Here is a 26042-nt window from a genome sequence, read left to right on the forward strand (position 1 = left end):
ACATATATATTTGCCCACGTGGACATAAAAAATAATGCAAAATTATAAATAGTAATGTGTCCACGTGGGCACATATATACCTTTAAAATACACTATTAAATAGTTTCAGGAGGTAAAAAATACGGTATTAAATAGTCTAGGGAAGTAATAGGTCCTTATGAAAGTTTAGTATCGCAACAGCAAATCCGACCAAAGTTGGAGTATTTTTCATACCCTTATCCCTTCTTTTTGTTTTTGAACTTTTTTTTTTTTTTTTTTTATATTAACCCCTCCCTAGGAGCTCCCACCCTTTTTTCTCCCTTGGTGACTCGAACTCGCAACCTTCGAGTTGGAAGTGAGGGGTGCTTACCATCCGAGCAACTCCCTCTTGTCTAGACCCTTATCCCTAAGTAAGCTGATCGTGTAAATAGCTTTTACACAATTAATGTTTTTTTTTTGTTTTTTTTTGCATATAGATAGTAGAAACCATCACGTCAAATTTGAACTTGTTCATTCAAATAAATTCAAATTCTAGCAAGTTATAAGCCATGTACGAAATATTATTGTTAGTACATTAATTATGCATTCCAAAATAGAAAAGAGTATCGTATAAATTGAAATGAGCAGGAATAAGAAAATTAAATCCAAATTGATAGTGTGAATTAAATAGATGGTCAAGAAATTGAATTAAATAGAGTTGAGTTGTTAGTTATTGACCTAGAAGAGTTATTAGGAGGCATGTGACGTCTGTTCATCGACATGGAATATTTTAATAATGGAAAATTAAATTAAATCAATTGGTTGAAAACAAATAATAAGTGTACAAAGACATGACAACAGAAGTTAATAAAGTGCCATCATATGGCAGTAACTTTTGAAAATATCCATCAATTACAACTTCCTACTCAATGTTTGTTCCTGTAAAGACAAATGGAAAGGATAAATTCGATACAAACAAAGCCTACACAAGAGAAAATAAAACAATTTGATTACGAAGGAAACTAGATAAACTGCTACAGTAACCAAAATCACATGTACCTAATCAATGATCCCCCACTCAAGCTTTTACCCGTTTAAGTTAAGTTATACGGTTTAATTTGTATGCGGATAATTATTTAGCTTGTACATATAATCATATATATGCATTTTGCAAATATATGCGTATATAATGAACTTCAGAGTCATAAACTTCAAATCGTGTATTTATCTATGTTCATTTGCACACAACATATTCTTATACTATCTACAACAACTATGCTTCAATATATCCAAAATAAGTTGCGGACGTACACCTATTCTTTAGGTTAATAAAAATAGGGTAGATCTACAACGGAAGTTACAGGCTCAGTACGCTTTAATCCAAACTTTGTATTTGCATTAAGAAATTCACTTAATATGTATCTCTAAATAATTTATCCAGAACCCAATAAACAACAAAAATATATACCATTTTGTTAAAGAATGACAAAAGTCCCACATCAGTGGTTAATGAGATGAGTGAACTCCTTATAAGGCTTGGGTAATCCTCCTCCCTTTGAGCTAGCTTTTGGGGTGTGAGTTAGGTCTAAGACCTAATTTAACACATTCAAAACTCATAAACTTAAAAATTTCTAGACCCGCCCTGACAAAACACTGATGCATGTGATCTAGCATTAAAATTTTGGTGTTGTAGCTATTGGGTACATCTACCGTCATTAAGTTAGAAGAAGAAGAAAGATTATGACATAGTGCTAAAATTGCAGATTGAAGGGACCGACTTCTATCTTTATGGATGTAGATCAATAAATTACTTTCCTTACTTCAAAATGCCAATTCATCTACAATTGTGACCTGTGATAAATAAAAGGGTCCCATTTTTAATTCAATTTCTATCTACCATTTGAGATGAAAATCCCACACATTTAATTCCTCCCAACATCCTTTCTTTAATCTTTATGATAAGAATACTTTCATTAAATTTTATTTTTTGTCAAATGCATTAAAAATAAATTAAGCCTGGATAGTTTACCCTACTATTACTAGCGGGAGAAAAAGAACAAAACAAAAGTTACCCTACTTGTTGATATGTCACCTACACGACAAGCAATAAGTTATTTGCAAGATATGTTAAAACGATATGAACTGAATCATTCTAAAAGTTAAATGCTTAGATATACAATAGAATTTTTCAACACTTCGAAAATTCTGAAAGACTCCAGGTTTTTAATTAGGTATAAACACCGATATGAGAATAATTACCGTTTTATTCTTTCTTGTTGATGTGTGACATGAAGCGTGTTAACTCGTATTTACCAGCTGGTTCAGCAAGGCAAAATACGAGTATTAAGTATGTAATTTTGTCAAGAATCACTAATTTTTCTTTTTAAATTGTTCTAAAAGCAGAAGTTGCTTCTAATTATGCAAGGGAGATAATGTTTGAAACTTATACTAATATAATAAAAATCAGCACGTCGTCTCCATAAAACCTGGTTGAGCAACCATATTTTTAAAAGAAAGTCAAAACAATCATAGATAGCACACAGAATATTGATAGAGAAATGTCACATGGCCATTGACCACCATCCTCCATGTTGGTTAGAAATACATTAATTCCTTCCTAGTCTTTCCTGCATATGTACATTGTACACTACTTGTTTCAAAGATCCAAAGGAGGGATCCATCAACTGGTCTCTAGACCGGTGAACTGAACAGATTAGATTCTGAAATTGCATCTCTGGTTAGACAATTTACCACAAGCTTATTTGAACAAACTTTTACAATGCATATCATAAAGTAATCGTTAGCATTAGCACCATTGCTTGGGTTGAATGGATCTTAAACTAGTCCCTTTTCAACAAGGTAAATATAATTGATTTACAATAGAAGGAAACAAGAATGGGTTATGGGTTTGTTTTGCATGATGATACATTTACCCTCTGAACTTCTGAAAGATTATATAATCCACGGGCAGGCGTATACCTTCATCCCTTCATTTAGAATTATCCCCATAGGGACAATTTATAAAATACAAACACACTAGGCTCAACCTATGATTAAAACAATTGACCATGCACATGCTATAGAAGGTAAGGTTGGGGGTAGGGGCTACCGGCTACAAAGGTGGCGTTAAAGATAAGGAGTGCTTGAGAATGGAAAAATCACAATCAACATGAAATGTCACTGGTATAACTTATTTTCCCTACTTCCTTTAAGAAAGTCATTTTTTTCATTTTTAAGGGACTTATTTTCTTGGAGAACATATTTTCCAAAAAAATTGACCAACCTAACATGGAATTTTTTTGAAAAACACTGACCATTCTTAACAGGCAAATACTTTGGTGGACAGGTACACAATATAATCTACAAAAGCGCAGATCCTCAATCTTTCAAAGATTTGGTGAACTTTCGGCCATTTAGGCACTAGAACATAAAAGAACATCTTACCAAGCAGCTGAACTTCAAGCAAGAAAACAAGTCTCTAAAAAGACTGAAATCCTTACAGTACATGAGTACATATATGAAACACTCTCCTTTTTTTTCATTTAAAAGTTTAAACATGATCTGAACATGACCAGCAAAGCATTTTACAGAGATAAGTTGTTTGCTACAATGAGCACATTTTTCTCTATGGACACCGCAAGATCAGAGCAGAAAATATGACCTGCCAAGTACAGATGAGTGATTTTGACCCAGGTTACGTCCTCTGAGGCATTCCAGATCCATTACTTGTGAGTGGTCCACGATAAGATTAACCTGAAAAGACCATCAAAATGAAATAATTGAATCGTCTTTCATTGTGCAATGTAGCTTTTTAGATATATTTGCTCAGAGAAGCTTAGTACCTTTGGACCATAACGTTTGACAAACCACTCAGAGATTTTAGGATTTGATGCCTCAAACATAGTTTTCTCAAGTCCAAGACGACCCACAATCTTCGCAACAATATCTGATCTTAGTAAACCAGCCTGCCTACATAAATCATCAGCATTGATCATTATCATGTCTGCCCCAGCTTCTAAGCATCTCTCTGCCCTTCTGACCAAAAGATCCACATCTTCAACCATCTCTGCAGAGAGACAAAACAGCATGGAACATGCAACAGAAACTGTTATGCATTTCAATCGTCAACTTCTATGGCACGACAAACATTACAAAAGTTGTTTCATGCAGGAGCGCATGTTATGTACTCATCAGTTTAAAACTGGACTAATCTTTTACTGCTAATTTTCACAAGTTCTATTTTGAAGTTTCTGTTGAATAATCCGTCATGAAATTTAGTGATCATAAGACAGAAAGTGATATATCCTTGGCAACATAGGTCCTAGGTTAGGCAGCAGATCACAAACTCATCGCAGTTAAACAACAGAAGCATCTAAATAGAAGGGCACAAAGCATCATCTCATATCCCAAGCTTCATAATAAAATATTCTTAAAGGCATGAGTCTTATAAGACACTAGTTTCCATTTTGCAGAATACAAATATTCTTAGCAAAATAGAAAGAGGTACATGAAGAACTTCAACAGTCAGAGAAAGATTATCAAGCTGTCAAGAGCAACTACAAGATTACTAGACTGCAAGGACATATTTCCTCCATTAGGAAAATGAGGTATCACAAGTACAATGAGAATGGCAATTAAGCTGTGAACTTCCCTCAAGTCCTTTGAATCGCGATGTCTTATCCAATGAGAAGCACAGAAGGTAAAGCTCAGCAATGATTTTTTTTTGGGGTAATTAGCAATGAAAATATTTTTATTTACATGGAAAAAAGCCTCAAACTCCCTCCTCCCACCTCCTATCCCTCTTTCAGTTTGCCTGTGCTGTGGCGCAAGTGGGGTTGAATTTCCTACACAGCAAAACCATATACTTTCCGGCTTATCATTTGTGAACTTTACCCATCCTTGTAACAATTAGTTTAGTCTTGTCTATAAAGCAGATGAGATGGTACATGACGCTCTTCCATGTAAGACAATGGTTAAAACCTGCTATCCAGATTGACTATCTCGAGGTCCTACCATGTTGTCTGGGATCTACAATGGATTGGTCAATAAGATAATTCTTTGCAGCAAAAGGAAGCTATAGATCTCTGTAAAACGAGAAAAGAGGGATACTAGTAGCCACTAGAGTTGAAATGACAGTCAGGAGAGTGGCCCAATTGGATCGAAAATACTAGCATATATCAGCTGTCTGTGAAGGGTCAATTTGATTTGCCACGGCAATATCCTAATTTTCAAGTTGTAGCAATTTTGACACCTAAACACTGTGCAACATAGGTTGCACCAATTTTTAAATACCTACTATCCAAAGTTTCATGAGATTCGAAACAGTTATTGATGAAGATATCCTAGTTACAGAAATGCAGCCATATAACTAAATACTTGCAACTTTAGCTGGGGTCATTAGTGTTAAGGTGCTCATACGCAACTTCCTCTACAATGTATGTGGACTCAATTGTGTTTCTACAGAGAGAGGTATGAATGAACTGAATTTTTTTTCCTCTAGTACTCTACAAATATCATTTCAGGAAATATCTGTCTGGAAATTTAGACAAATGATCTTAAGAAATTACTGTTCTGTTGATGAACACATCTCCTGATGCATCCACTGTTTTATTTTTTCATCTATTATCTATCTATCACATTAGTCTCTCTTTTTTTCAACTTTATCAAGCAGACACTTTCTAGTCTAAAAAAAGGAATCTACAGATATAGCTTACAGTGGTGACATTACCGCTCTCTAAGAAAATGTAAAAGAGAAAAGAGCAAAAATAAATTTAAACCAGAAGTACTAGCATACCAGAGGTTTGAGGTGCCGGAATCACGTAAGCCCCAAAAGCTCTGTCACCGGCGAAGGCTATATCAGACTTGTTAAACTTAACAGAGAACTGAGGCTTAGCTCTGAGCCCACTGCTCTTAATCAGCCTCACATATCTCAAGAGGGTCTCCTCAGGTAGACCAAGTGATGCAACATCAAGCTCAATTGAATCAAACCCCAATTGCTTACATTCCTAAGAGATTACAACAAGTAACAGGTTATTACTAAGATTAAAAAATCAATCAGAAAGGAAACACTTAAGCCATATTAACTACTTTATACCTCAATATATTCTTTAAGAGAAGAAGGACCTCGGCGAAGCATTTGATCTGCCCAATCACCAGAGTTAACATAAACATTGTGTTTATGTGCCATGTCAGTCACTTCTTTGATGTAATTCTTTGGCATCACAGTATGGGATCCATCACATAGTTTTAGCCCATCAACAAACTGACCCATAGACTCAAAAACATCCTATGAACCAAGAAAATGAGAAATTCAACAAATTTGAACCATAAGAACATAAACTAGCACAGAATTCTGTACACAAAGTCATTTTAGCAATCTGCTATCAAGTTACTCTCGGAAACGGCTATACAGCTCACTTAGATATTTTATACTCCCCTTTAAGCTTTCGTTTTAGACAGAATTTTGTAATTTTCTATCTCAAGGAAGTTTTGAGAACACGAATCCTGAATACTAAAATCGCGCAACCTCTCTCTTTCTCTCAATTTACTTATATCAATTTCGATTGTGTTTACTACCCGTGTGCCCTCCCCCAATTGATTATGCAAATTATCCTCTACAGCTAGTAGCACTCAGAATTTTGAATTCCAAGGCATATCATATGCAGTCATGAATTTATCCCTTAAATGACCATCAAAATAAACTAGGAATACATTAACAACATTCAATAGATCAAGCTTAAAGCAATTACCTCAAGAAGGCCTCTCGAGAAAAGGGAATAGTTGGGACCCTTCATTTCTGTAACGCCATAGCGACGAGGTTTCTCTGGACGATCTCCATCATCGTTGAAACTCTTCCACCTGTACGCTGCCATTTTTTGCCTCCTCCTTCACAGAGAGAGAGAGAGAGAGAGAGAGAGAGAAGGGAGAGGGATACAAATGCTCAGAAGAATGATTTATCAATTTTGTTTGGGAAGACTTGAAATTTTTTTGTGTTCATTTGAATTTCGATTATTATGATTTGAAGAAGCTTTCAGCGGTTTCTAGAACCAACACTAGCCTTTTCAGTTTATGGACAGATACAGAAAAAGAGTTTTCTAGTTTGTTCCTTTTTGACACGTAGGATTTCTAGATTTTTGTGACAGAGACTCTTGATATTTAATAACACTAATGTAAATGACAGTTTATCTTCTTACTTAAAGATAAATTTAAAAAATGAAATTTATGACTTTCAAATAAATTATAGTAATTATTCTATCAACATACATAATACTCCCTCGATTTAAAAAAGAATGGTCTAATTTCATTTTTTGTCAGTTAAAAAAGAATGACCCCTTTACTTTTTTGGCAACACTTTAACTTCAACTTTCTCTGTGACATGTTTAAGGCCACAAGATTAAAAAACATTTTAGTATATTCGACATAACTTTAATTTAGAACCATAAAATTAAAAAATCTTCTTTCTTTTCTTAAACTCCGTTCCAAGTCAAACTAGGTCATTCTTTTTGAAACGGAAGGAACACTATTTTTTAAAAATAATATTACTCCCTCCATTTCAAAAAGAGTGACCTAGTTTGACTTGACACGGAATTTAAGAAAATAAAGAAGGCTTTTGAATCTTGTGGTCCTAAATTAAAGTTATGTCAAATGTACAAAATTGTCATTTAATCTTGTGGCCTTAAACATGTCACGTGGAAAGCTGAAATTAAAATGTTACCTAAAAAGGAAAAGGATCATTCTTTTTGAAACAAATTAAAAAAGAAAGAAAGTCATTTTTTTTCAAACAGAGTGAGTATATAAATTGAAACGTAGACTAACAATTCTGAGATGGGCTGTTATTTGAATGTGGAGGAGCAGAAGTAATCAGCCCAAAGCTATTAACTGAACTGGATACCTTCGTGTGGAGTCCAGTATAATTGTTTATTTTCTGTTTGGGCTGGGCTTTAATGATTTTCACAAAAAGCTGCAAGGTGTTTCTTCACTTTCAAATAGTAGAAAGAGGAACTTTCGTACATAGCCACTAAAAAATAGCCTATACACTCCATAGCTATAATTTGTTAATTACGATTCGTAGCTACATGTTATTGGGAGGATAGTGGCGAGCGAGACTGGGAAAGGGCAGAGAGTGAGAGAGAGGTGAATGATATATGTATATCGGTTAGATAATTGTATATTACACATATATATTTGTATATTCTAGCGAGAGAGATTGGGAGAGGGAGGAGAGAGGCGAGCAAGATTGGAAGAGGGAGGCGAGAGGCAAGAGAGAGAGGATAATAATTTGTATAATTCACATCTCGTTTGTATAATTCACAGGTACGTTTGTATAATTCATATGTTTTTGTATAATTAAGTAATATAAAATCTGGAATTATACAAATATAATAAAACTAGAAATAACGAATTGATACAAACATAAACATATGAACTTTAAACAATTATACAAAATATATTATACAAATTACATTATATAAATTATATTATACAAAATTCGAAAACTACACGTTTATACAAACTTTAAAAGTTATACACAAAAAGATTGAATGTATATGATGACAAAACTGAAAAACCAAAGGAAATTATCGTCATATACAAATACAAAGCAAACAAAGAATTATTAGTTGTGAATTATACATATACAAACGTGGCTAATTATATAAACTCAGAGTCAGCCGACATAATTAATGGTTAATGTTAGTCGCGAGTGGTAATTATAACAAACTATAGTTATGATGAGTAATTAAGTAGTATAAATTTGCTTAATCGTGTAATTTTCCCTAGTAGGAAGTCCATTTTGTAAGGTCTACTTTTAAGAAAGGTCCAAGGTTGAATCTTTATAAATGTGCTTTTAGTTTTATGTCTTATTTGAAAAAATTAGAAATAAAAGAGTGTCACGTAAATTGAACAAAGAAGTATATGATATGTGGCATCAGCATGATCTCAAGGCAAACACTTAACCATTTGAAAGAATCCATTTATGCATACTTCTCAGTTAAAGACACAAATCATCTTAATACGTACTAACAATTAATATATATATATATATATATATATATATAGAGAGAGAGAGAGAGAGAGGATGAAAGCTGCAGTAACATGCAAGTGAATATATATGGCTTTAACAAATTAAGAGAATAACAAAAATTTTGAGCTGGGGATACCCTGCTTTCCTTGTTCCCTATGAAAGGAATCGAAATCTAAAGAGAGAAAAAAAAAACAAAGTAAAGTAGAATAAAGAGGTCTTTCAAGACAAAGGAAGACTTTTTCTCCATAGGCTCCAGCTAATCTTACTCATATATCATATACAACATTAAGTATTAGGTTTCTTGCATCCATTCCTTTATTCAGATTCTCACGTTGGACTCCATTTTTTTTGCTGCTTTCATGCATTCTCTATGTTTGTATATAAGGGTATCCCCTGTTTTTCCATGAAGATTATCAGCCATCTCTAATCTGAAATTAATTAATCAACGAGATTATCAAAGATGGCTAAAAACATTGGCATTCTTGTTTGTCTTCTTCTTGTGATTTTGGATGTTGCTGCTGGTATACTAGGTATTCAAGCTGAGGTAGAACAAAATAAGGTAAATGATAGTTCTTTCGGAAATTTGATTAGTATAAAATGTTTAAATGTGTGGTCGTTTCATCTAAAAAAATGTTACATTCTTAACACGCTCCTTCAGGTGCCTACCTGATTTGTTATTCATGGGCAAGTATGTGGAATCTTTTTTTGATAGCGGGTAGTAGTGAGACTTGAACCCAGAACCTTTTTCTGCTCTTATGCTATGTTAAATGTGTGGTTATCTCGTCTAAAATACTTAAGTATAGCGAGGGTACACTTTTATCTACTTAATTATATTTTGTGGCAATTAACACAATTAGGCTTGATTTATTGGAATAGGTTCAAGACTTAAAGGTGTGGATCTTTGAATGTAGAGATCCAAGCTATGAAGCTTTTAAGCTAGGATTGGCTGCAACAGTACTTTTGGTTCTGGCACAAGTTATTTCTAATCTGCTTGCTGGTTGTATTTGCGTCCAGTCCAAGGAAGAGCTGGATAAGGCCTCTTCTAACAAGCAACTTGCTTTTGCTTCATTTGTATTCCAATGGTAATTTCCAAACTCCCCCCTCATCTCCCATTCCGACTTATTTAGATTTGCGCTGGGTAGAACCACGAAGGGGTAAAACACTCTTTGTCAAAAGGTTCTCCATTTGCAGAAAGAGCTCGAACCTAAGACCTCTGATTAATGGTTCAAAGATTCTAACCATCACATTATATCCCCTAGTGATAGCATGGACAGATTTATTTATGAGGACAATGAATGTTGTGGTACTCATTAAATCGTGCACTTTGTTTATGTATTACTTATCTTATTCATGGTTGTAGATTTAAAAAGAAATTGTTCTGATACTAGGATCATTATGGCCATTGCATTCTCATTGCTGGTAGCTGGAACATTGTCAAACGGGAAGGCAAGAAGATCTTGTGGCATATCACACCATCGTTTCTTGTCAATAGGAGGGATATTGTGCTTTATCCATGGACTTTTCTCAGTTTCCTACTACATCTCTGCTACAGCCACCATCCAGGAAGATAAGAAGCTGAATCAACAAGGAGGTCATGCATGAATACAAAAAAAAAAATTACTCTCTTCCAATATATGCAGCCTTTGCTAACAGAATTAGATCAACTCAGTGCTCTATACGAGAGAAATGAAAGAAAAATATGTATGGAGAACTCATCATAACCGAGTCCCATATCTCCCTTTTAAAAATTCCTAATATTTCATGTAACATTTCTTGAATTTTATGTTATTTGTAACTTTTTCTCGACTCTAATGTAATTTTATGTTCATAATATGTCATAGGCAAACAGTAATGTGAGTTGCGTTGTTTTCCCAAAAGAAGAAAGAATGTATTAAAGCATTGCTGGTCTGACTCCTACTTTTACTAGTTCAGTATTCAATGTATTTTTTGCAACTACTTTGGGGTCTAATTGCAATATGATTTCACCGCTTCTTTTCCTATTAGCATCCTTGCTGTTACTCATCTATCCCTCTGCATACTAATACTCTGCTTAACATTCAAGTACTTAAATTTGAGTCTGCAGTAAGGCTATGTACATTTGTGAAGTTCGGTTTAAACCAATCCATTTGTTCATGTTTCTCTGGTGTTGCAAGCCGGAAGGACTTAAGACAGAAGACGTAGTGAAACTTCATAACTGAGGTAGATTTTTTATGGGAAGCAAATTAAAGATTAGTGTAACATTGAGTAATGTGGAATGGTGCAACCATGTTTATTGTTTCCAGGCCTCAATCAAGTGAAATTCCCAATCAGATGCAGCGCTTAGTTGTTTCAGATTTTAAACATTCTTCCAAAATCATTCTTCACAATTGATTCAAGAAGTATTCGTTAACTTACAGGAAGTAATAACATAGTACAGAAAAGATTTCTAGCCAAGGTTGGCCAAAACATCATTTAAGGTAGTTACAGTTTCAGCATAGTACTTCTGTGCTTCATCGCTGTTCTTGGTCTTTGCTGCATGGTCCAGCTGAGGAAAGAAAATTAAAAATGGTTTGTCAGAAGAAAGCGAAATCATAAGCAACCCATCCAATTACTATGTCATTCATGTTATTAACCAAGAATTTAGGCATTTGACTTACATCACTAATGGTCTTAAAGAGCTTTCCAGACAGGTCCTGGAGTTTTCCCTTCTGTTCTTTTGGCTTAGCAGAGATGACAGTCTTAAGGTCATAGCGAAGATATTCTGCTCTGAGACGAAGGTCATTCTGGACGTAAGGCCAGGCCTTCTTGTCGATGAAATTCTTGACGCTAACAATCTCCTTAGCTGAATCCTTAACTCTCTGGACTGCCTCAGCTGGAGTCAATGGTTGAAGGTAAAACCTATTCTTCAATGGCAAACTGAAGTCCCTTGCCTCATCTGAGTTCAAAGTTCCAGCTGCCCAAACCAAATCTCAGTATCAGTACGGAAATTCCATGCATTAGCTTTTCTAGTACTTGCAACCAATATTCTTTCTAGTTCAAATAGTTGGAATTTTCTGTACATCTAATTTTACCAAAATGAGAAACCATGATAGTTCCAACTGCATATATAACTACTCCTGAATCTTGCATTCCTGCAAGAGGCTATTACCACAACAGCTCGAACAACTTTACCTGGCAAGGCTCCCCTCACACAATATTACTATTAAAATTAGAAGGGACAATTTACAGATCCTTATAAGGATTGAAATCATCTTGTCAAAATGCAATCTTTAACTACTTTCTATGAGCCCCTCTTCTTTTTTTTCTTTTCTCAAGCTTAATTCTCCTTTTTTAATTCAGTTAAGGACCTTTCTGTTTGACATGACCTGATAACAATCTAAATTAATCTTTTCCTTGATCCATCTTTCAATTGGAAATGCTGATATAAATATCAAGTTGCTTGATCTAAAGGATCAAATTACTAAAAATTGAAATGCAGCATTTGAGGGTCACTCCTAGGTTCTCTGTCTTTTATATCTGAATCTTACTATATATCAATTGTCCGTAAGTATATCTGTTATGATATTACTATTGTATCGTTCGAGTAATCAGTGATGGATCTAGACTAGACGCGTGTAATTCAGACTTTATAAATCTGTATGTGTTTGAAATTGAAAAAATTGGAACATCTATAAAAGAAGAAGTCGATTCATCACTAAGAAAGAAAGCAAAACAGACGACTTACGCAATCCACCAGAGGGAGGAGGTGGGGGGCCAACCTTAATTGACCTGGCTTCAGCAAAAGCTGATTTAGCAAAGGAACCAGCTAGGCCAGCAGCAACAAGACCAATCATGGCTCTGCGGCTAGTTTCGATGTCAACAGACCCCTGTTGGGCTCTGACAGTGAGTCCTGGTCTAGACAAGGCAATTCTGGTGGTGCTGACAGTGCTCAAGCGGGCTGAGCCACTAAGCTGGAGGCTACCATCCAAGACAGTTTGTGAAGAACCAATTAGGCCACCCATAGAAGCCATAGCATGAGCCATTTCTCAGGACCTTTTTGTTTTGGTGATGAAAAAATGTTTCAGGTAAGAGTGATTACAAGTGTTTGGGAATTATAAGTTAATGTTTGTGGTACGAATGATGTGGATATTGCAATTTCTGGTGTCTGTGATGCAGAGTGATTACACTTAGGATCGCCTTATCTGGTTTTGGATATTCCATCAGCCAATCAATGCCTTAATTGTTGACATGTTGGATTAGGTTCTTTTCCAAGCTGTAGCATCTTGACACCTGGACCAAAGAGATTTTGGATGTACACGTCATAATGTATGACAGATATTTGTTGAAATTGATGAACCTTTTAGAGCTTGTCGAATGAATAAAAAAAATAGTCTGATGCACTAATCTCCTATTATACATTGAACTATAATAACTTAATAGTGTCATAAAAGAGATTCCTTCCCTTCGTTATAAATTGAGTGTAGGTGTCTTATATGGTTCCTTTATCAGAAGGTTTTCACCTTTTAGGCTTTAAGATGTTCGTACAACATACCACCAATTGAAGGTGAAGAGGAGGAAATTCCAAATTTATGCTTGTTACAAATTACTTTATCTCAAATTTTACATATAACAGGATGCGAAGATTAAGAAACTGTACAAAACTTTTGAGATTTAGCCAAATCTATACAATATCATCACTTAAAATAAGAGGAAAAGGGTTAAAATACCCTTTAAATATGCAAACTCAATATTTGTTATTCGTTAATAATTTGTCCCAACCATGCCCCTATAAACCTAACGGAGCATAATTTTAAAGCAAAAAGGTTTTTTCTAAAATTTTCAGAGAAAAACTCATGATGATTTAGGATTCTCCCCATAATTCAATAAGATTTCTAACTAAATTCTAACATAACCATAACTTGTTAAGGCAGATCTTGTGATTAAAATTATGATAATTTGTCAGAATTTGTTGTGACCAAAATCATGATGATCACAATAAATTATTATTAAGTAAAACTTGCTCAATATCAAATACAGTAATTTTTTTTGGCTGACATACCAGAATTTTGCTCCTACTTTTGGTGAAAAGATTATTTTTATACTTTTTAAAAATGAGGCTAAATTTTAAATAGTGCCACTGAAGTTTCTATATGTGCAAATCAGCTCGGGCCCCTAATGGGTCAAACCCAGGTCAGCCCATGTGACATCCTTATAGTTTGGTTAATGTTCTTATAGGCAATAGCCAACAATTATATATAGAGCCGTAAAGTAGTTTTAGTAGAACTGAAAATCAACCACTCAAGTTTGTTAAGGAATCGAACCCTTATCAATAAGTAAAAGTCTAAATAATCAACCAATAAAATTACTAAAATTTCATATATATTTTATATGATATTTTTACTCTTTATTATGTGTGCTCCAGAATGTTACTGCAATTCCTTAAAAATCACCACTATAATTGTGCAGTTGTGCCTAACCCAGTTGTCATCACTAAAATCAGATGAGGAAAGCACAATCATAAAGTTTTTTTTTTAAAAAAAATGATTAATTTCTAGGCTAATCTATTTGTCATTATTAATTAAAACTAGATAAGGAAGAAACTTCGAGAAAGGTCCAAAACTTCTATCAGTAATGCTTAGCCAAAAATGCATAACTCATAAGGTGGGGTTTAATTTTTTTTAGAAAAAAAGACCTCCTTTTTTCATCTCTTTAGTAACTATTTTGGATAAACACAAATTTGGCCTTCTCAATTGTAAGCAGGAATAATGGAAGTTCAAGAACAGGGGACTAAATCAAGAGTTGTGAAGGTAGACTCTAAGGAATCATGGGATTTTCATGTAAATCAAGCCACACTTCAAGGATGCCCTGTAAGTAAATCTTGATTTTTGTTTCTCAAAAGTTGGAATCTTTATTGATGTTTCCAGTTTCTAGTATGTGTACAAATTCATTTTTTCCTTGTGTGTATTTGTAGATTGTGGCACACTTTACGGCTGTTTGGTGTATTCCCTCTGTGGCTATGAAACCCTTTATGGAGGAATTGGCTTCTATGTACCATAATATGTCTTTTCTCACAGTTGATGTGGATGAGGTCAAGGTAAGGTCTTTTTAGCCCTTTGGTGTAAAAGACGCAACTTTAAAGCCTAAAAGATGAGAAAAAAAGGATGCAGAAATTTCCCTTGCTAAACATACTTCTAAGGGCTGGTCTAGTTATGAGAGGTTACTTGCCTGTGGCATCCCTTTGAGGGATATAAGCTTAACCTTGTTAATGGTAGTATGTATTATATTGTATCACTGTGTGTCTCTCTGGTCGGGTTTTTAAAGTGTAATCCACTTCCTGAGTAAGTAGCTGATTGTATTCTAGATGTTCGAGTTAATTTGCATGACTTTAAGGCATGTGACATAGTAAGAACTTTGGTATAGATTTGGATAATTTTAATTTATTTTGATCAAGTATGAGTTGTATCATGAAAATCATGGCGGGATTGCTAGTGCAATATGTTCAATTTTTCAAGGAAATACTAGAAACTTGTGTTTCTTCATTGATTAAGAGATCACAATCAAATGAACGAGAAAGGGTAAGAGCTGGAAATCATCAAGAGAGGTAGTTTGTATGAGCCAGTTGACTTGATAAAAGAATAGCCGAGTTGATGTCTTATATTAGAGCTGTAAAGGTCCTCCTTTAGCTTTCCGGTAATATATTTCTCTAATTGAATATTGCATGTTGAGATCTCATAAACAAAGTATAAAAGATGTGAGGATCCAATTATTGGGCTGAAATTCATCCTTCTCTACAAATATTTCGATAATGCGCTCCGTCTAAAAGCTCACAGCTTGATCAGGAAGCACATTTGAGAGGGGTATTTTGAGGAGGATGTGATATATTGGACTAAATATATCCTCTGATCAAATAATGAATGGTACTGGACTTTTTGGTTTCTACCAGCCTTGGGTTTAATTTATCTTGCTTTTACAGCAGAGTCCAACATCATGGATAGGGATTTCATTTGGTGTCAAGGGGGTCTTTTATAAATTCTCTACACCAAGTCAAAATTTGATCTTTAAACTGATTGACTCTTGAAATGTCCTTAATTGAGACCATCTCTTTTATCTTCTCCTTCGCTCAAACATGTAATTTATGACAAATCATTTCTCACTAATATTCAGTCTCCTTAGTTTCATGAGCTACTGGGTGTGGACATATTATGCCTGTTCTCCAAGAATTGCTTAGTTGGATGGTCAAACTTATGTTCAGCCGTCCTACTGTCTAGTGTCTGGAGGTCAGTCCTTGATTATGATGAATCATTCATACAATGAGGTCAGAGTGACCTTGGCATATAATATGCCAATATCACATCGTGCAACAAGAAATGTTCGTAGACAAAGTGAATAACTCATTTACATTCATAAAAAGTTGATTAGTTTGGTTCTTCCTTTTGATTCTTTTGGCTTGTCTACTATGCTGGGCCTTTCAATCAGACGAGGAGGCAACTCCTGTTGTACAAAAGCTGGGTCCTTTTCTACCTAGTTAGTAATTTAGTATCACCCACTTGAAAAGGAGATTTGCATGAAAAAAGGAACTGTTTGGACTAAAAGATGCTTCTGATGGGATTTGTTTTACTAAAAGTCCTGCAACACCCAACAGAAAAGGCCTAAGATTGACATCTTTATCGTTTTGCTGAATCTTTTGTTCTACCCTTTCTATTTTCTGGTGTGAATATTCCAAGTTCCATTTTTTGCTTATAATCTGATCTAGTCTGTTGAAGGCATTTATGCTCTAGTTGTCCCAACTTGACACTTGGGGCACTTGGGGCTGATTGGCTTCTAGCCTTCTACAAAGTCATTTGATATTGTTCACATGGTTGTCAAAGGTCAACTGAGTCAACCATAATGGTATTTTTTTTTATCAAGTTTTCACCCAGTGACAAAAGTTTGTTTTGCTGCTTTTCATGTCCTAAAATATTAAGCAATCAGCAAGACTCTCATCGCTCACTATAATACTAGAATTACTCCTCCTTACCTTTTCTCAAAAAGAAAACTTCACTTGAAATATGAAGATATTAAAACCATGCAATGATTTATGAAGAAGTGATGTACAAACACACCTCGTTTGAATTTCCCATTTTAAATGAGAGAATAATGATATTTGAGATATAAGCTCTTCCAATTGTACTATCATTTCTTTTGTTATTTATGATATAATTTCGTTGGTCTTTAAGACATTTGAGAGTAGAATAGTTATTTCAATTATTTGCAAGTGGCCAAGTTGAGAGATTCTTGCTCTCCTAGTTGCAATTCCTAACTGCAATTAGACATGGAATCTGCATATATTTGTTTAGGGAAAGGCTTCACCTTTTACCAGTCACTTCAGATACTTTCTAGCATTGCTTAAGATTTGTTAGATTAAGACTACTGGATTCCCATTTGTGGAGTGAGTTTGATGATTATCTAACCGAATTATTCTTCAGAGTGTCCTGATCTTTTCTCTATTACTTGTGGTAGGAGAATCTGATTAATTTAAGTAGGCTGTTGCATAATTTTGCTATTGCCAAAAGAATAATTCTGGTTGCGTAATTCTCAAACAATGCTCCTTTGCTGTCAATTTGATCTGTTGAAAATCCAGTTGCACAAATTTCCATAGACAGATGAGTTTCTCCATGTTGTCTGTAGAAACCATTGTCCAATTATATGATGATGCTATGTAACTGAATTACTGTTGTATGAAGATTTGTTATTTCTCTTTCACTTGTTTAAAAAAAGAAAAGATTTGTTATTTCTCTTTCAACAAGGGGTATTCCTTAAATCCATTCAAGTAGTAATATTCTAATTTAAAATGCTAACATAATCTTAGAGGATCGAAGCTTTTGTTCAGTTGATCGATAGACATAATTGGCTAATATAATTATGGGCTACCACTTAGTTTCACAATTTTGATCCTTTTCGCAACTTGAATGTTTGGTCATATTATATTCAATCCCTTGTTGAGATTCAAGCAACAATACGAGTTCTGATATATGTGAATATAAAAGCATCAGGACAATAAAAGGTGCTTGAGGAATTCGAGATAAATCATATTGTTGAAGCTGATTCTACCTTATATATACACATTTTTTTGTTTGCGGTTGGTAGGAGGTGGCTAGAAAATATGAGGTGAAAGCCATGCCAACATTTCTGCTGCTGAAAGGTGGAGTGCCAGTTGACAAGATAGTTGGTGCAAATCCAGATGAGATGAAGAAAAGGATCCACAGTCTTGCTCAATCAAACCCCACGGATATACCCTAGTCCAAGTACATATTACATATACAAACATAAATATATAATGTGCTACAAAAGGTTCTTTTTGTTTGTGTGGCTTCTGCTGTTTCATCTTTAAAGATAATTCCATATCCAATTATAGGAGAGTGTTAAAAATAGTAATGTCTTCAAGGTGTGTATGTATAATGTAACAAGTTAATGAACTTGATCTGCGATGAATGGCTCTTCTGTACACTGAGAAGGTATTTGGCCTACTATAAGTAGTGGTCCTGGAATCTATGTGCATGCCAAACACTAAAAGGATCCTGAAAACGAAAGAACTTCAATTTCTCTTTGCACCAATAAATGTGCGATAAAAGAACTTACCACAAATATGTTAATGACATTTTTCCTTTTGTTTGTGGATGTCGTTACCTACTTGTAAATTGCAACAAGAGAAAGAGTTAGATCAGTCAGAGGCGAATCTAATATGTATTGACAGCCAGTGGTTATTCACTATTCATTCATTTTTTGATATGTATACATAGTTGGAGACAAAAATGATTCAATTAAATGAATCAGATTCATTCTAGATCCGCCTCTGATCATGTATGAAAGTATTAGCTTCCTGGATCAAGATGTTTTGCAAACATGATATTTTTGGCACAAACGTAGAGATTTGTCTAGCACATATCTATTGCTGTATTGAGCATTGACGTAAACGAGTGGAGAAATAGAGTGTGGCTTTCTCACGCTTTAGTTGTTTTCAAGAAGCATCAAAATATATTACGATGGCTACATATTAACTCAATTTTATTGATAGTTTGAGACTATCCCGTCTATTTCTTAGCGTGAATTGGATATTCATCCTTTTACATCTTTCTACTTATAAGGACGTAAATTACGAAAGGAGTGAGTATGTAGAATCTCTTTTCTAGGACACCTAGATAATGAAAGATGGTTCTTTTATGTAATTGAAAGCTAAGCAAAATCATGAAACTGGCTAGTGGTGTCAAATGGGTGGGTTGGGTTGCAATTGGAGATATTAAAATGGGTTGAGATAGAAATTGGGTTGGGTCTTGACCCGTCCAAGTTTACTTTGGGCTCAAATGGGTTGGGTTCAAATGGGATAAAAAATGGGTTGGGTCTTGACCCGATTAATCTCAATAATTTTAACACAGTGACATTTAACTTTTATAATCACAATTCGAGTTTTCGCTCAAGATTTTTTTATTTTGAAAAAGTAAAAATGGATAGATAAATCTTAAAAGATGTTAAAAAAAAGGAACATATCTTAGTAAAGAGTTTTAAAACGGGTTGAAATTGGAGATTGAGTTGGACTCAATTGAGGATTCTCTTAAAATGGGTTAGGCTTGAATGAGTTGAGATTGAATCTAATTCAAATTATCTTGAGTCCAATCCTTAAAATTTGGGCGGATTACCTATGTTTGGGTTCATTTTTGACACCCCTAAAACTAGCTAACCATGTCATTGAGCTTGACCAAGAGTGTGGTGGCTGAACACTCCTTCTTAAGTGTTGCATACCGAAAGGAAATTAAAGGCAATTTGATGCATTCAACTTTTTCTCTATGATCTTAGAAATGTCCTAATTATTATACACAAGTTTCCTGTACATTTATATGTCAAAAAAAAAATCTTTAATCTATGACCTCAATCACATAACCATATAAATTTTACGGTTGTATCAAGACTCTCCAATCTCCCCCGCTTGTCATAGAGGAATTAAATATTCTCACAAAATGTGTGTTTGGTATGGAGGAAAACATTTTCTATTTTCCTATACTTGGGAAAACATTTCTCTAGGAAAATATGTTTCTCAAAAATGAGGAAAATGACTTCCTTAATGGAAGTAGGGATAATAAGTCTACAAGTGACATTTTATGTTTATTGTATGTATATATCTTCCCACCCATTCAACGCCTCCAATCTATACCCCTAGACCATCCCCCCACCCCACCACACTCCCCTCCGCCTCCCACCCTTGGTGTTCTATTAGATTACATATAAATGCTTTTGAGATAATAATAAAAAAATTGCTTACTTACCAACGTAACACTAGAAAATAAATAAGAAATTAACTCGTGTTTCAAGAAAACACTTCCTTAGAAAATAAAAAAAAGTTTAGATAGTCAACCAACTGAACTATTAAGGTACTAGTATCACATATCACACTTCACAGACTGACTTGTTGTATTAATTGGGGATACATACGTAAATGGATAGTTGCTTTCACGTAAATTATTGCTACTAAGAAATGCTAATAAAGTTTGGTTACATGAATGAATGAAGTCAAAAAAAGGAATAGTTGAAAAGGCAACGTCCACTAATGGATGGAAGATAGGCATATAAAATTTCTTTGGAATAAAATATCTAGGCATAAATGTGCATAGGCGGGACCATTAGAGAAAAGAGACATTGTTAATGGTGGTAATAATTTTGAAACACTTTGAAGGGCTCTGAATGCCTTATTCCCAAGACAAACAGCATCCTTTCTTTTATTTATTTTTTAATATATGGTTATTGAATCCATACTCAAATTAATATTTGTCATTTGTCATAAGAAATAGGACAAGAATTGTGGAGTAATAAATAGAACACCCCCAAAACTATATAAACACTAAGCTGTAGTCGGGGAACATTGTGACACCAGAAAATTTTAACTCCTAGTAAAAGTATATAAACATATATCACTCATTTTAAAATCTGAAATAGCAAAGGACAATCTTTTGCAAATTCTCTAATTTGTTACTTATATGCACAAGCTAAGAGAAGTAGCAAATTATTAAATTATTCAAGATATTTTAATTATTCTTTCTGAAAACTAATCCAATTTTCTTAGGGATAAGGCGTAAAAATCTGTCCGACTATAATGAAATTGTTAATTGCACACACCTAAATTATGTCTAATTTTTCTTATTGTTTTGGTGCAATTCAGAAAACTAATAAAATTCTCACATAATTTATATGTGTAACTCATTATTTCACCACAGTACAAAGATTCTTCATGTCTTAGTGATGAATTTTTAAAGAATACACAAAAATCTTCACAAAATTAGTTTAGTGTTCAAACACGTTTTACACACTCTTTACTAACAAAGTTTTCCAAAAGTCGTCCACATGCATAATGCACTTGTTTGTTTGCTGATATGAGTTAGATATGTATTAATCATGCAAATGGTTTGCTGATATGAGTTAGATATGTATTAATCATGCAAATGGTTTGCTGATATGAGTTAGATATGTATTAATCATGCAAATGGTTTGCTGATATGAGTTAGATATGTATTAATCATGCAAATGGTTTGCTGATATGAGTTAGATATGTATTAATCATGCAAATGGTTTGCTGATATGAGTTAGATATGTATTAATCATGCAAATGAATGATTAATAATGTAGAATTTAGTTATTTATGTATTAATTATTTTATTTTTCATCTTATGTAAAATTTTATATAAATTGACTGATAGTTCAAATATATTTAATTATATAAAATTGTAAAATGATAATTAAATATGGTAATTGATGTGCTGGATTTTATACAAAAAAAAAAAAAAGAACTACCAAATACTAATTTTAATTCCTAAATAATTTTCCTTCTAATGAGGAGTCAAATTACCTTGTATATTTTATCGAAATAAAATAAGACTAACCACTATTCAAATTGTATTCATCTGACAATTGAATTATCCCAATAAAGAGAAAAAAAATATTATTTTAGAGAACTACTATTGATTATTCTTTTGGAACAATTTTATCACATCTTTTGACATTGTATAATATATCACGTCTATTGAATAATTGAATTAACCAAGTGATAAAAATATACTAAAAAAATAAAAAGTTTACAAGGCTCTTATGTTAGACTATCTAGATTTTAGCTTTTTTCTCTTTTAATTAATACTCTAATATAGAAGAAATATTAAAAACAGATTTTTACCTTTATAATTTACAAAGACACGTGGCATTTATTTAAGACTATATTAATAATTACTTGAACAAACGCTAATGAAAATTGAAACAAAGTTGCTCCCAAGCAGAGATTTGTTTACTTTTAACCAATATTTTGCATTTTAAAATTGAAATCTTTACAGGAAGAATTTTATCTTTACCTTAATGGACATTAGTAGTGAAAATTCGAATTCAAGCGTGCCAATAACTTTTTCTTAAAGTATTACTCCATCCGTTCATTTTTAATTGTTATGTTGTGCTTTTCGAAAATCAATTTGATTAATCTTCAAATTAAATTAGATCACATTAATTTGATATTTTAAACAAAAAACTTAGATATTCAAAAACTATACGAAAAATACTATAAATTGTAATTTTTGCATATTAATATAATGAAAAAATACATCGTAAAATGTTAGTTAAAATTCTTATCGTTTGACTCTAAAAAAGAAAATCATAACAATTAAAAATTGGACGAAGATATATACATGTGCACACCACGTATAATGTGTATGTTTTACTTATTTAATCTTACACAAGTTAAAATATATATACATGTGCACACTAAAAATTGAAAGAAAAAACTGCTAACCGAAATCAAATTAAAAGAAAGTTATGTATAGGAATATAGGCAAATGGTGTCAAAAGCCCATGGCAGTGAACGCTAAAAAAACACGAAAAAATAACAAAAATGCCAGTGAACGCTGACGTTAAAAGTAGAGGAAGGTTCAACTTTTTCACAGTGAAAAACAAAATCTCCCTCCACCACACATATAATTTCGTTCCACTTCTCCATCTCCTCCTCATTTTCCTCCTTTTTTCCTCTTCCACCTAACACGCAAGTGGGATTGGGATACCCTACAATCTTCAACTGAAATTTTCCGGCGCCGGTAGTTCTCACATCGGAGAAAATGGCGGAAACAGAGGAAGACGGATCAAATTGGCTTATAGAATTAGGGTTAATGGAAGACCTTCCTTCTCTTGAACCCAATGCTCAATGGCCCTCCAACGCTTTTTCCATTCCAAATAATCTCAGGTTCTTAATTTATAGGGTTTCTTTTTTTCTTTCTTTTTTCAACAGATTTGATTAAATTAATCGATTTTTTTTTAATCTGAAACTTTTGTCTAACGATTCAAGTTTCATTCTTTAATTGTTCTTCTTTTTTTAAATAATTAAGTGGTAAAATGGGAATGTGGGGTTGAATTTTCTTGAATAAAGAACTTGAAGTGAACTATTCAAAATACCAAAAAAATAAAATAAAGAACTCTCCTTAAGTGTACTACTTAAAAAAGGTAATAGAAACATTTTTTTTTCTAAAGTGTATGTTGCTAATTATCAGTAGACTGCTAACCATCAAATAGTTTTAGCTTGTTCACTCTTATTAAAATTGGAAAAGATGATCTTTTTTTTTTTTGCTTGGTCACTTGTAAAATAGCTTTAGTTCCAGTTTCAATGTGCAGAGGTGAGTTCAATCTAGGTTCTGGGTGATTTTGTATTGTTAAGCTAAGCTGGTCTATTTCAGAATAAGGGAGGCTGTGGGTAAGATGAGGGTTATATAAATGTTTTATTTGTGACAAATCCCAGAAGAGACACAAACACTTTTTCCATCTGTACTAGCCTTGGTGTTGTTGGTGGGAGGTGATAGGTATCACATGGAACTAGTTGAGGTGTGTGAAAGCTGACCCGGATACCACAGTTATCAAAAAGAAAAGTCAGAGGAAATACTGACTTTTGTAGTATGTTCAAGTTTATTCTTCAACAGCCAAAATCTTTTGCATCATCTATAGCATAAAAGTAAGAAGATTTTGTTAGTCTAGTTGGATTTGGTATCTAGGTGCCTCACTGCTGTCAAATGATTGGTTTTGTTGTTGTTTAGCTCTTTGTTGGATTGGGTTATTGATAAACATATAGGTCTTCAAGGATTTCCAGGTTAGATGCTTTAGCTAATCATGTAAAATACTGATGGATAAATTAGGAGTTACGCTGAGATGCAGAGATCACAAATAAAAGAAGCTCCAAAAGAATATGAGAAATGATTTCTTTGGCCTTCTTTTGTCTGCACTCATTTTCCTTTTCTCAAACAACAACTAATCTTAGTCCCAAACAAGTTGCAGTCAACTATATGAAGTTATGAACTATGTTTCTTCATTTTCCTTTTCCCCAACAAATTAAAAAAATCAATTTAATGATTGAGCATGGATATGTTTTGAATATATGAAGTTGAAAGTTTAGACACACTTGATTTTAAAAAGATTTTCCTGGTGGATCTTTGCCTGAACAATGTTTTAGTTTATCTGCAGCCTTAATCATAGAGGAGCTACTCATTTTTTAAACTTAAATATGGTATGAGGAGGAACTTGTATGTGCTAAGTCCTTTCGGCCTTAGCAGACAGTTCAAATCTTTGCATAGTAACCTTGCATTTTATGAAAGTGTTTCCATTTTTGCGTTGTACAACTAAGCCAATTGATCATTCAAATCGGTGTGGTGAATGTGATGTGTTTCTTACCTTATTACAGTTCTGGATTAGAAGATTCCTATGGCAACTCAGATAGTTTAAAGGAATGCGGCTCCAAAAAGAGGTATTTTTCTTTTAATGAGTTACTTGATTGGAGTTTTTGAAGCAAGAAATAAAAGAGTTGAAAACAGTATCCTTTAGCACCTAACATCAGAATATGTCTTGTGCTTTGTATATCAGAAAATTGAAAAGCATCAGTGATGTCTTGTGGCATCATCTAACATCTCATGTCCTTCATGTGTTTGTGAAGTGTTTCTTGTTCCTCTTCCCTATATGATAGAGACTTTATTTATTTCAGGGTGAGATCTGGAGCATGTGCATCTGATTCCAAAGCACATAGGGAGAAAATGCGCAGGGACAAGCTGAATGACAGGCAGACACACTCTCCCTCTCTCTCCCTTTCTCTTTCTGTGTGCATGATTGAGTGATGGTTGTGCTGCAATTATACTTGTGTTTGCTTCTTGTTCGATATTTTTAGAATACAACAAGAACATACCCAGTGTAATCTCACAAGTGGGATATTTTTAGAATATAAAATTGTTTTAATATTGTTCTCTGTTTTTTTTTTTCAAGGTTTCAAGAATTAAGTTCTATTCTGGAACCAGGAAAGCAGCCAAAAATGGATAAATCTGTTATCCTGGGTGATGCAGTTCGTATGGTGGTGCAGTTGAGAGATGAAGCTCAGAAGCTGAAAGAGTCGAACAACAACTTGCAGGAGAAGGTTATTGAATTGAAGGTGTGATGATTGAAATTGTTATCTGGTTATTATATACTGATTGAGTTTCCCTATCATATGATTTTCTCTTTAATGAGCTATGTATAAAGTGGTTCTTGATTGGGTCTTTTGTAGGCTGAGAAAAATGAACTCCGAGATGAGAAACAAAAGCTAAAAGCAGAGAAAGACAAACTCGAGCAGCATCTGAAGGCTATGAACACTCAACCTGGTTTTTTACCACACCCTCCTGCAATGCCTTCCCCTTTCTCAGCCCCACATCAAGTCTTTGCAAGCAAAATGATGCCATATCTTGGGTACCCTGGAATCCCTATGTGGCAGTTTGTGCCTCCTGCTGCAGTTGATACCTCAGAAGATCATTCTCTCCGTCCTCCAGTTGCTTAAATTGTGGTGACTTCTTGTTACCAGAATTATGCAAATGTTTGTTTCCTATGTCAACAATTTTGTTGACCTTTGTTGACATTTTGTTCTCCTAATATGAGCAGATTGGTATATATACTATAATGAGGTAGTTGATCTACTGATTATGTACACTAATATGTAAATCTCGCTGAAGTTTACATGAATACCTACCTTATGTTATATCATCTAACCAAACATAGCATCCTCAAGACATGCCATTCTTGGTAGTTCAATTTTGACTCTTATGAT

The 26042-nt window shown here is 33.8% G+C and overlaps 5 protein-coding genes across 6 annotated transcripts; 3 read left to right on the forward strand and 2 right to left on the reverse strand.

Annotated features, from left to right (window-relative positions):
- Positions 1–3340: 3340 nt before the first annotated feature.
- On the reverse strand, positions 3341–7017 carry LOC102601370 (uncharacterized). The gene is made up of 5 exons (XM_006365815.2): positions 6708–7017; positions 6053–6244; positions 5753–5963; positions 3801–4024; positions 3341–3711 (listed from the first exon to the last, which is right to left on the reverse strand). Exons 1-5 carry the CDS (start codon positions 6828–6830, stop codon positions 3601–3603), a joined length of 861 nt encoding a protein of 286 aa, XP_006365877.1. The 5' UTR covers positions 6831–7017; the 3' UTR covers positions 3341–3600.
- Positions 7018–9251: 2234 nt separating this feature from the next.
- LOC102601706 (uncharacterized) lies at positions 9252–11403 on the forward strand. The gene is made up of 3 exons (XM_006365816.2): positions 9252–9539; positions 9857–10062; positions 10369–11403. Exons 1-3 carry the CDS (start codon positions 9441–9443, stop codon positions 10580–10582), a joined length of 519 nt encoding a protein of 172 aa, XP_006365878.1. The 5' UTR covers positions 9252–9440; the 3' UTR covers positions 10583–11403.
- Positions 11275–13077, reverse strand: LOC102602034 (oxygen-evolving enhancer protein 3-2, chloroplastic). Its single transcript, XM_006365817.2, has 3 exons — positions 12684–13077; positions 11617–11912; positions 11275–11504 (listed from the first exon to the last, which is right to left on the reverse strand). Exons 1-3 carry the CDS (start codon positions 12979–12981, stop codon positions 11406–11408), a joined length of 693 nt encoding a protein of 230 aa, XP_006365879.1. The 5' UTR covers positions 12982–13077; the 3' UTR covers positions 11275–11405.
- A 1440-nt stretch (positions 13078–14517) lies between these two features.
- On the forward strand, positions 14518–18435 carry LOC102602362 (thioredoxin-like protein CXXS1). 2 transcript variants are annotated; one of them, XM_006365819.2, is made up of 4 exons: positions 14518–14599; positions 14699–14805; positions 14910–15032; positions 18065–18431. In XM_006365819.2, exons 2-4 carry the CDS (start codon positions 14704–14706, stop codon positions 18215–18217), a joined length of 378 nt encoding a protein of 125 aa, XP_006365881.1. In that variant the 5' UTR covers positions 14518–14599; positions 14699–14703; the 3' UTR covers positions 18218–18431. The 2 variants fall into 2 exon arrangements, with proteins under 2 accessions (XP_006365881.1, XP_006365880.1); XM_006365818.2 differs by lacking the exon at positions 14518–14599 and having other exon boundaries at positions 14606–14805; positions 18065–18435.
- A 4397-nt stretch (positions 18436–22832) lies between these two features.
- Positions 22833–26032, forward strand: LOC102602930 (transcription factor ILR3-like). Its single transcript, XM_006365820.2, has 5 exons — positions 22833–23177; positions 24660–24722; positions 24957–25031; positions 25232–25394; positions 25509–26032. The coding sequence occupies exons 1-5, from the start codon at positions 23053–23055 to the stop codon at positions 25773–25775; spliced, it is 693 nt and encodes a 230-aa protein (XP_006365882.1). The 5' UTR covers positions 22833–23052; the 3' UTR covers positions 25776–26032.
- Positions 26033–26042: the final 10 nt, after the last annotated feature.

This window comes from Solanum tuberosum, unplaced genomic scaffold (genome assembly GCF_000226075.1).
Source record: "Solanum tuberosum cultivar DM 1-3 516 R44 unplaced genomic scaffold, SolTub_3.0 scf00590, whole genome shotgun sequence".
NCBI classification, from domain to species: domain Eukaryota; kingdom Viridiplantae; phylum Streptophyta; class Magnoliopsida; order Solanales; family Solanaceae; genus Solanum; species Solanum tuberosum.

Excerpts from the sequence above, each read along its gene's own strand:
- LOC102602034 (XM_006365817.2), bottom strand. The coding sequence starts at position 12,981 with ATGGCTCATGCTATGGCTTCTATGGGTGGCCTAATTGGTTCTTCACAA. Across the intron at positions 11,913-12,683 it reads TCCTCCCTCTGGTGGATTGC|CTGGAACTTTGAACTCAGAT; the intron begins GTAAGTCGTCTG and ends TGGTTTGGGCAG. Across the intron at positions 11,505-11,616 it reads TCTTTAAGACCATTAGTGAT|CTGGACCATGCAGCAAAGAC; the intron begins GTAAGTCAAATG and ends TTCTTTCCTCAG.
- LOC102602362 (XM_006365819.2), top strand. The coding sequence starts at position 14,704 with ATGGAAGTTCAAGAACAGGGGACTAAATCAAGAGTTGTGAAGGTAGAC. Across the intron at positions 14,806-14,909 it reads CCACACTTCAAGGATGCCCT|ATTGTGGCACACTTTACGGC; the intron begins GTAAGTAAATCT and ends GTGTATTTGTAG. Across the intron at positions 15,033-18,064 it reads TTGATGTGGATGAGGTCAAG|GAGGTGGCTAGAAAATATGA; the intron begins GTAAGGTCTTTT and ends TGCGGTTGGTAG.
- LOC102602930 (XM_006365820.2), top strand. The coding sequence starts at position 23,053 with ATGGCGGAAACAGAGGAAGACGGATCAAATTGGCTTATAGAATTAGGG. Across the intron at positions 24,723-24,956 it reads GAATGCGGCTCCAAAAAGAG|GGTGAGATCTGGAGCATGTG; the intron begins GTATTTTTCTTT and ends TATTTATTTCAG. Across the intron at positions 25,395-25,508 it reads AGAAGGTTATTGAATTGAAG|GCTGAGAAAAATGAACTCCG; the intron begins GTGTGATGATTG and ends GGTCTTTTGTAG.
- LOC102601370 (XM_006365815.2), bottom strand. The coding sequence starts at position 6,830 with ATGGCAGCGTACAGGTGGAAGAGTTTCAACGATGATGGAGATCGTCCA. Across the intron at positions 6,245-6,707 it reads TCTCGAGAGGCCTTCTTGAG|GATGTTTTTGAGTCTATGGG; the intron begins GTAATTGCTTTA and ends CTTGGTTCATAG. Across the intron at positions 3,712-3,800 it reads TCAAACGTTATGGTCCAAAG|GTTAATCTTATCGTGGACCA; the intron begins GTACTAAGCTTC and ends TGGTCTTTTCAG.
- LOC102601706 (XM_006365816.2), top strand. The coding sequence starts at position 9,441 with ATGGCTAAAAACATTGGCATTCTTGTTTGTCTTCTTCTTGTGATTTTG. Across the intron at positions 9,540-9,856 it reads CTGAGGTAGAACAAAATAAG|GTTCAAGACTTAAAGGTGTG; the intron begins GTAAATGATAGT and ends TTATTGGAATAG. Across the intron at positions 10,063-10,368 it reads GCTTCATTTGTATTCCAATG|GATCATTATGGCCATTGCAT; the intron begins GTAATTTCCAAA and ends TTCTGATACTAG.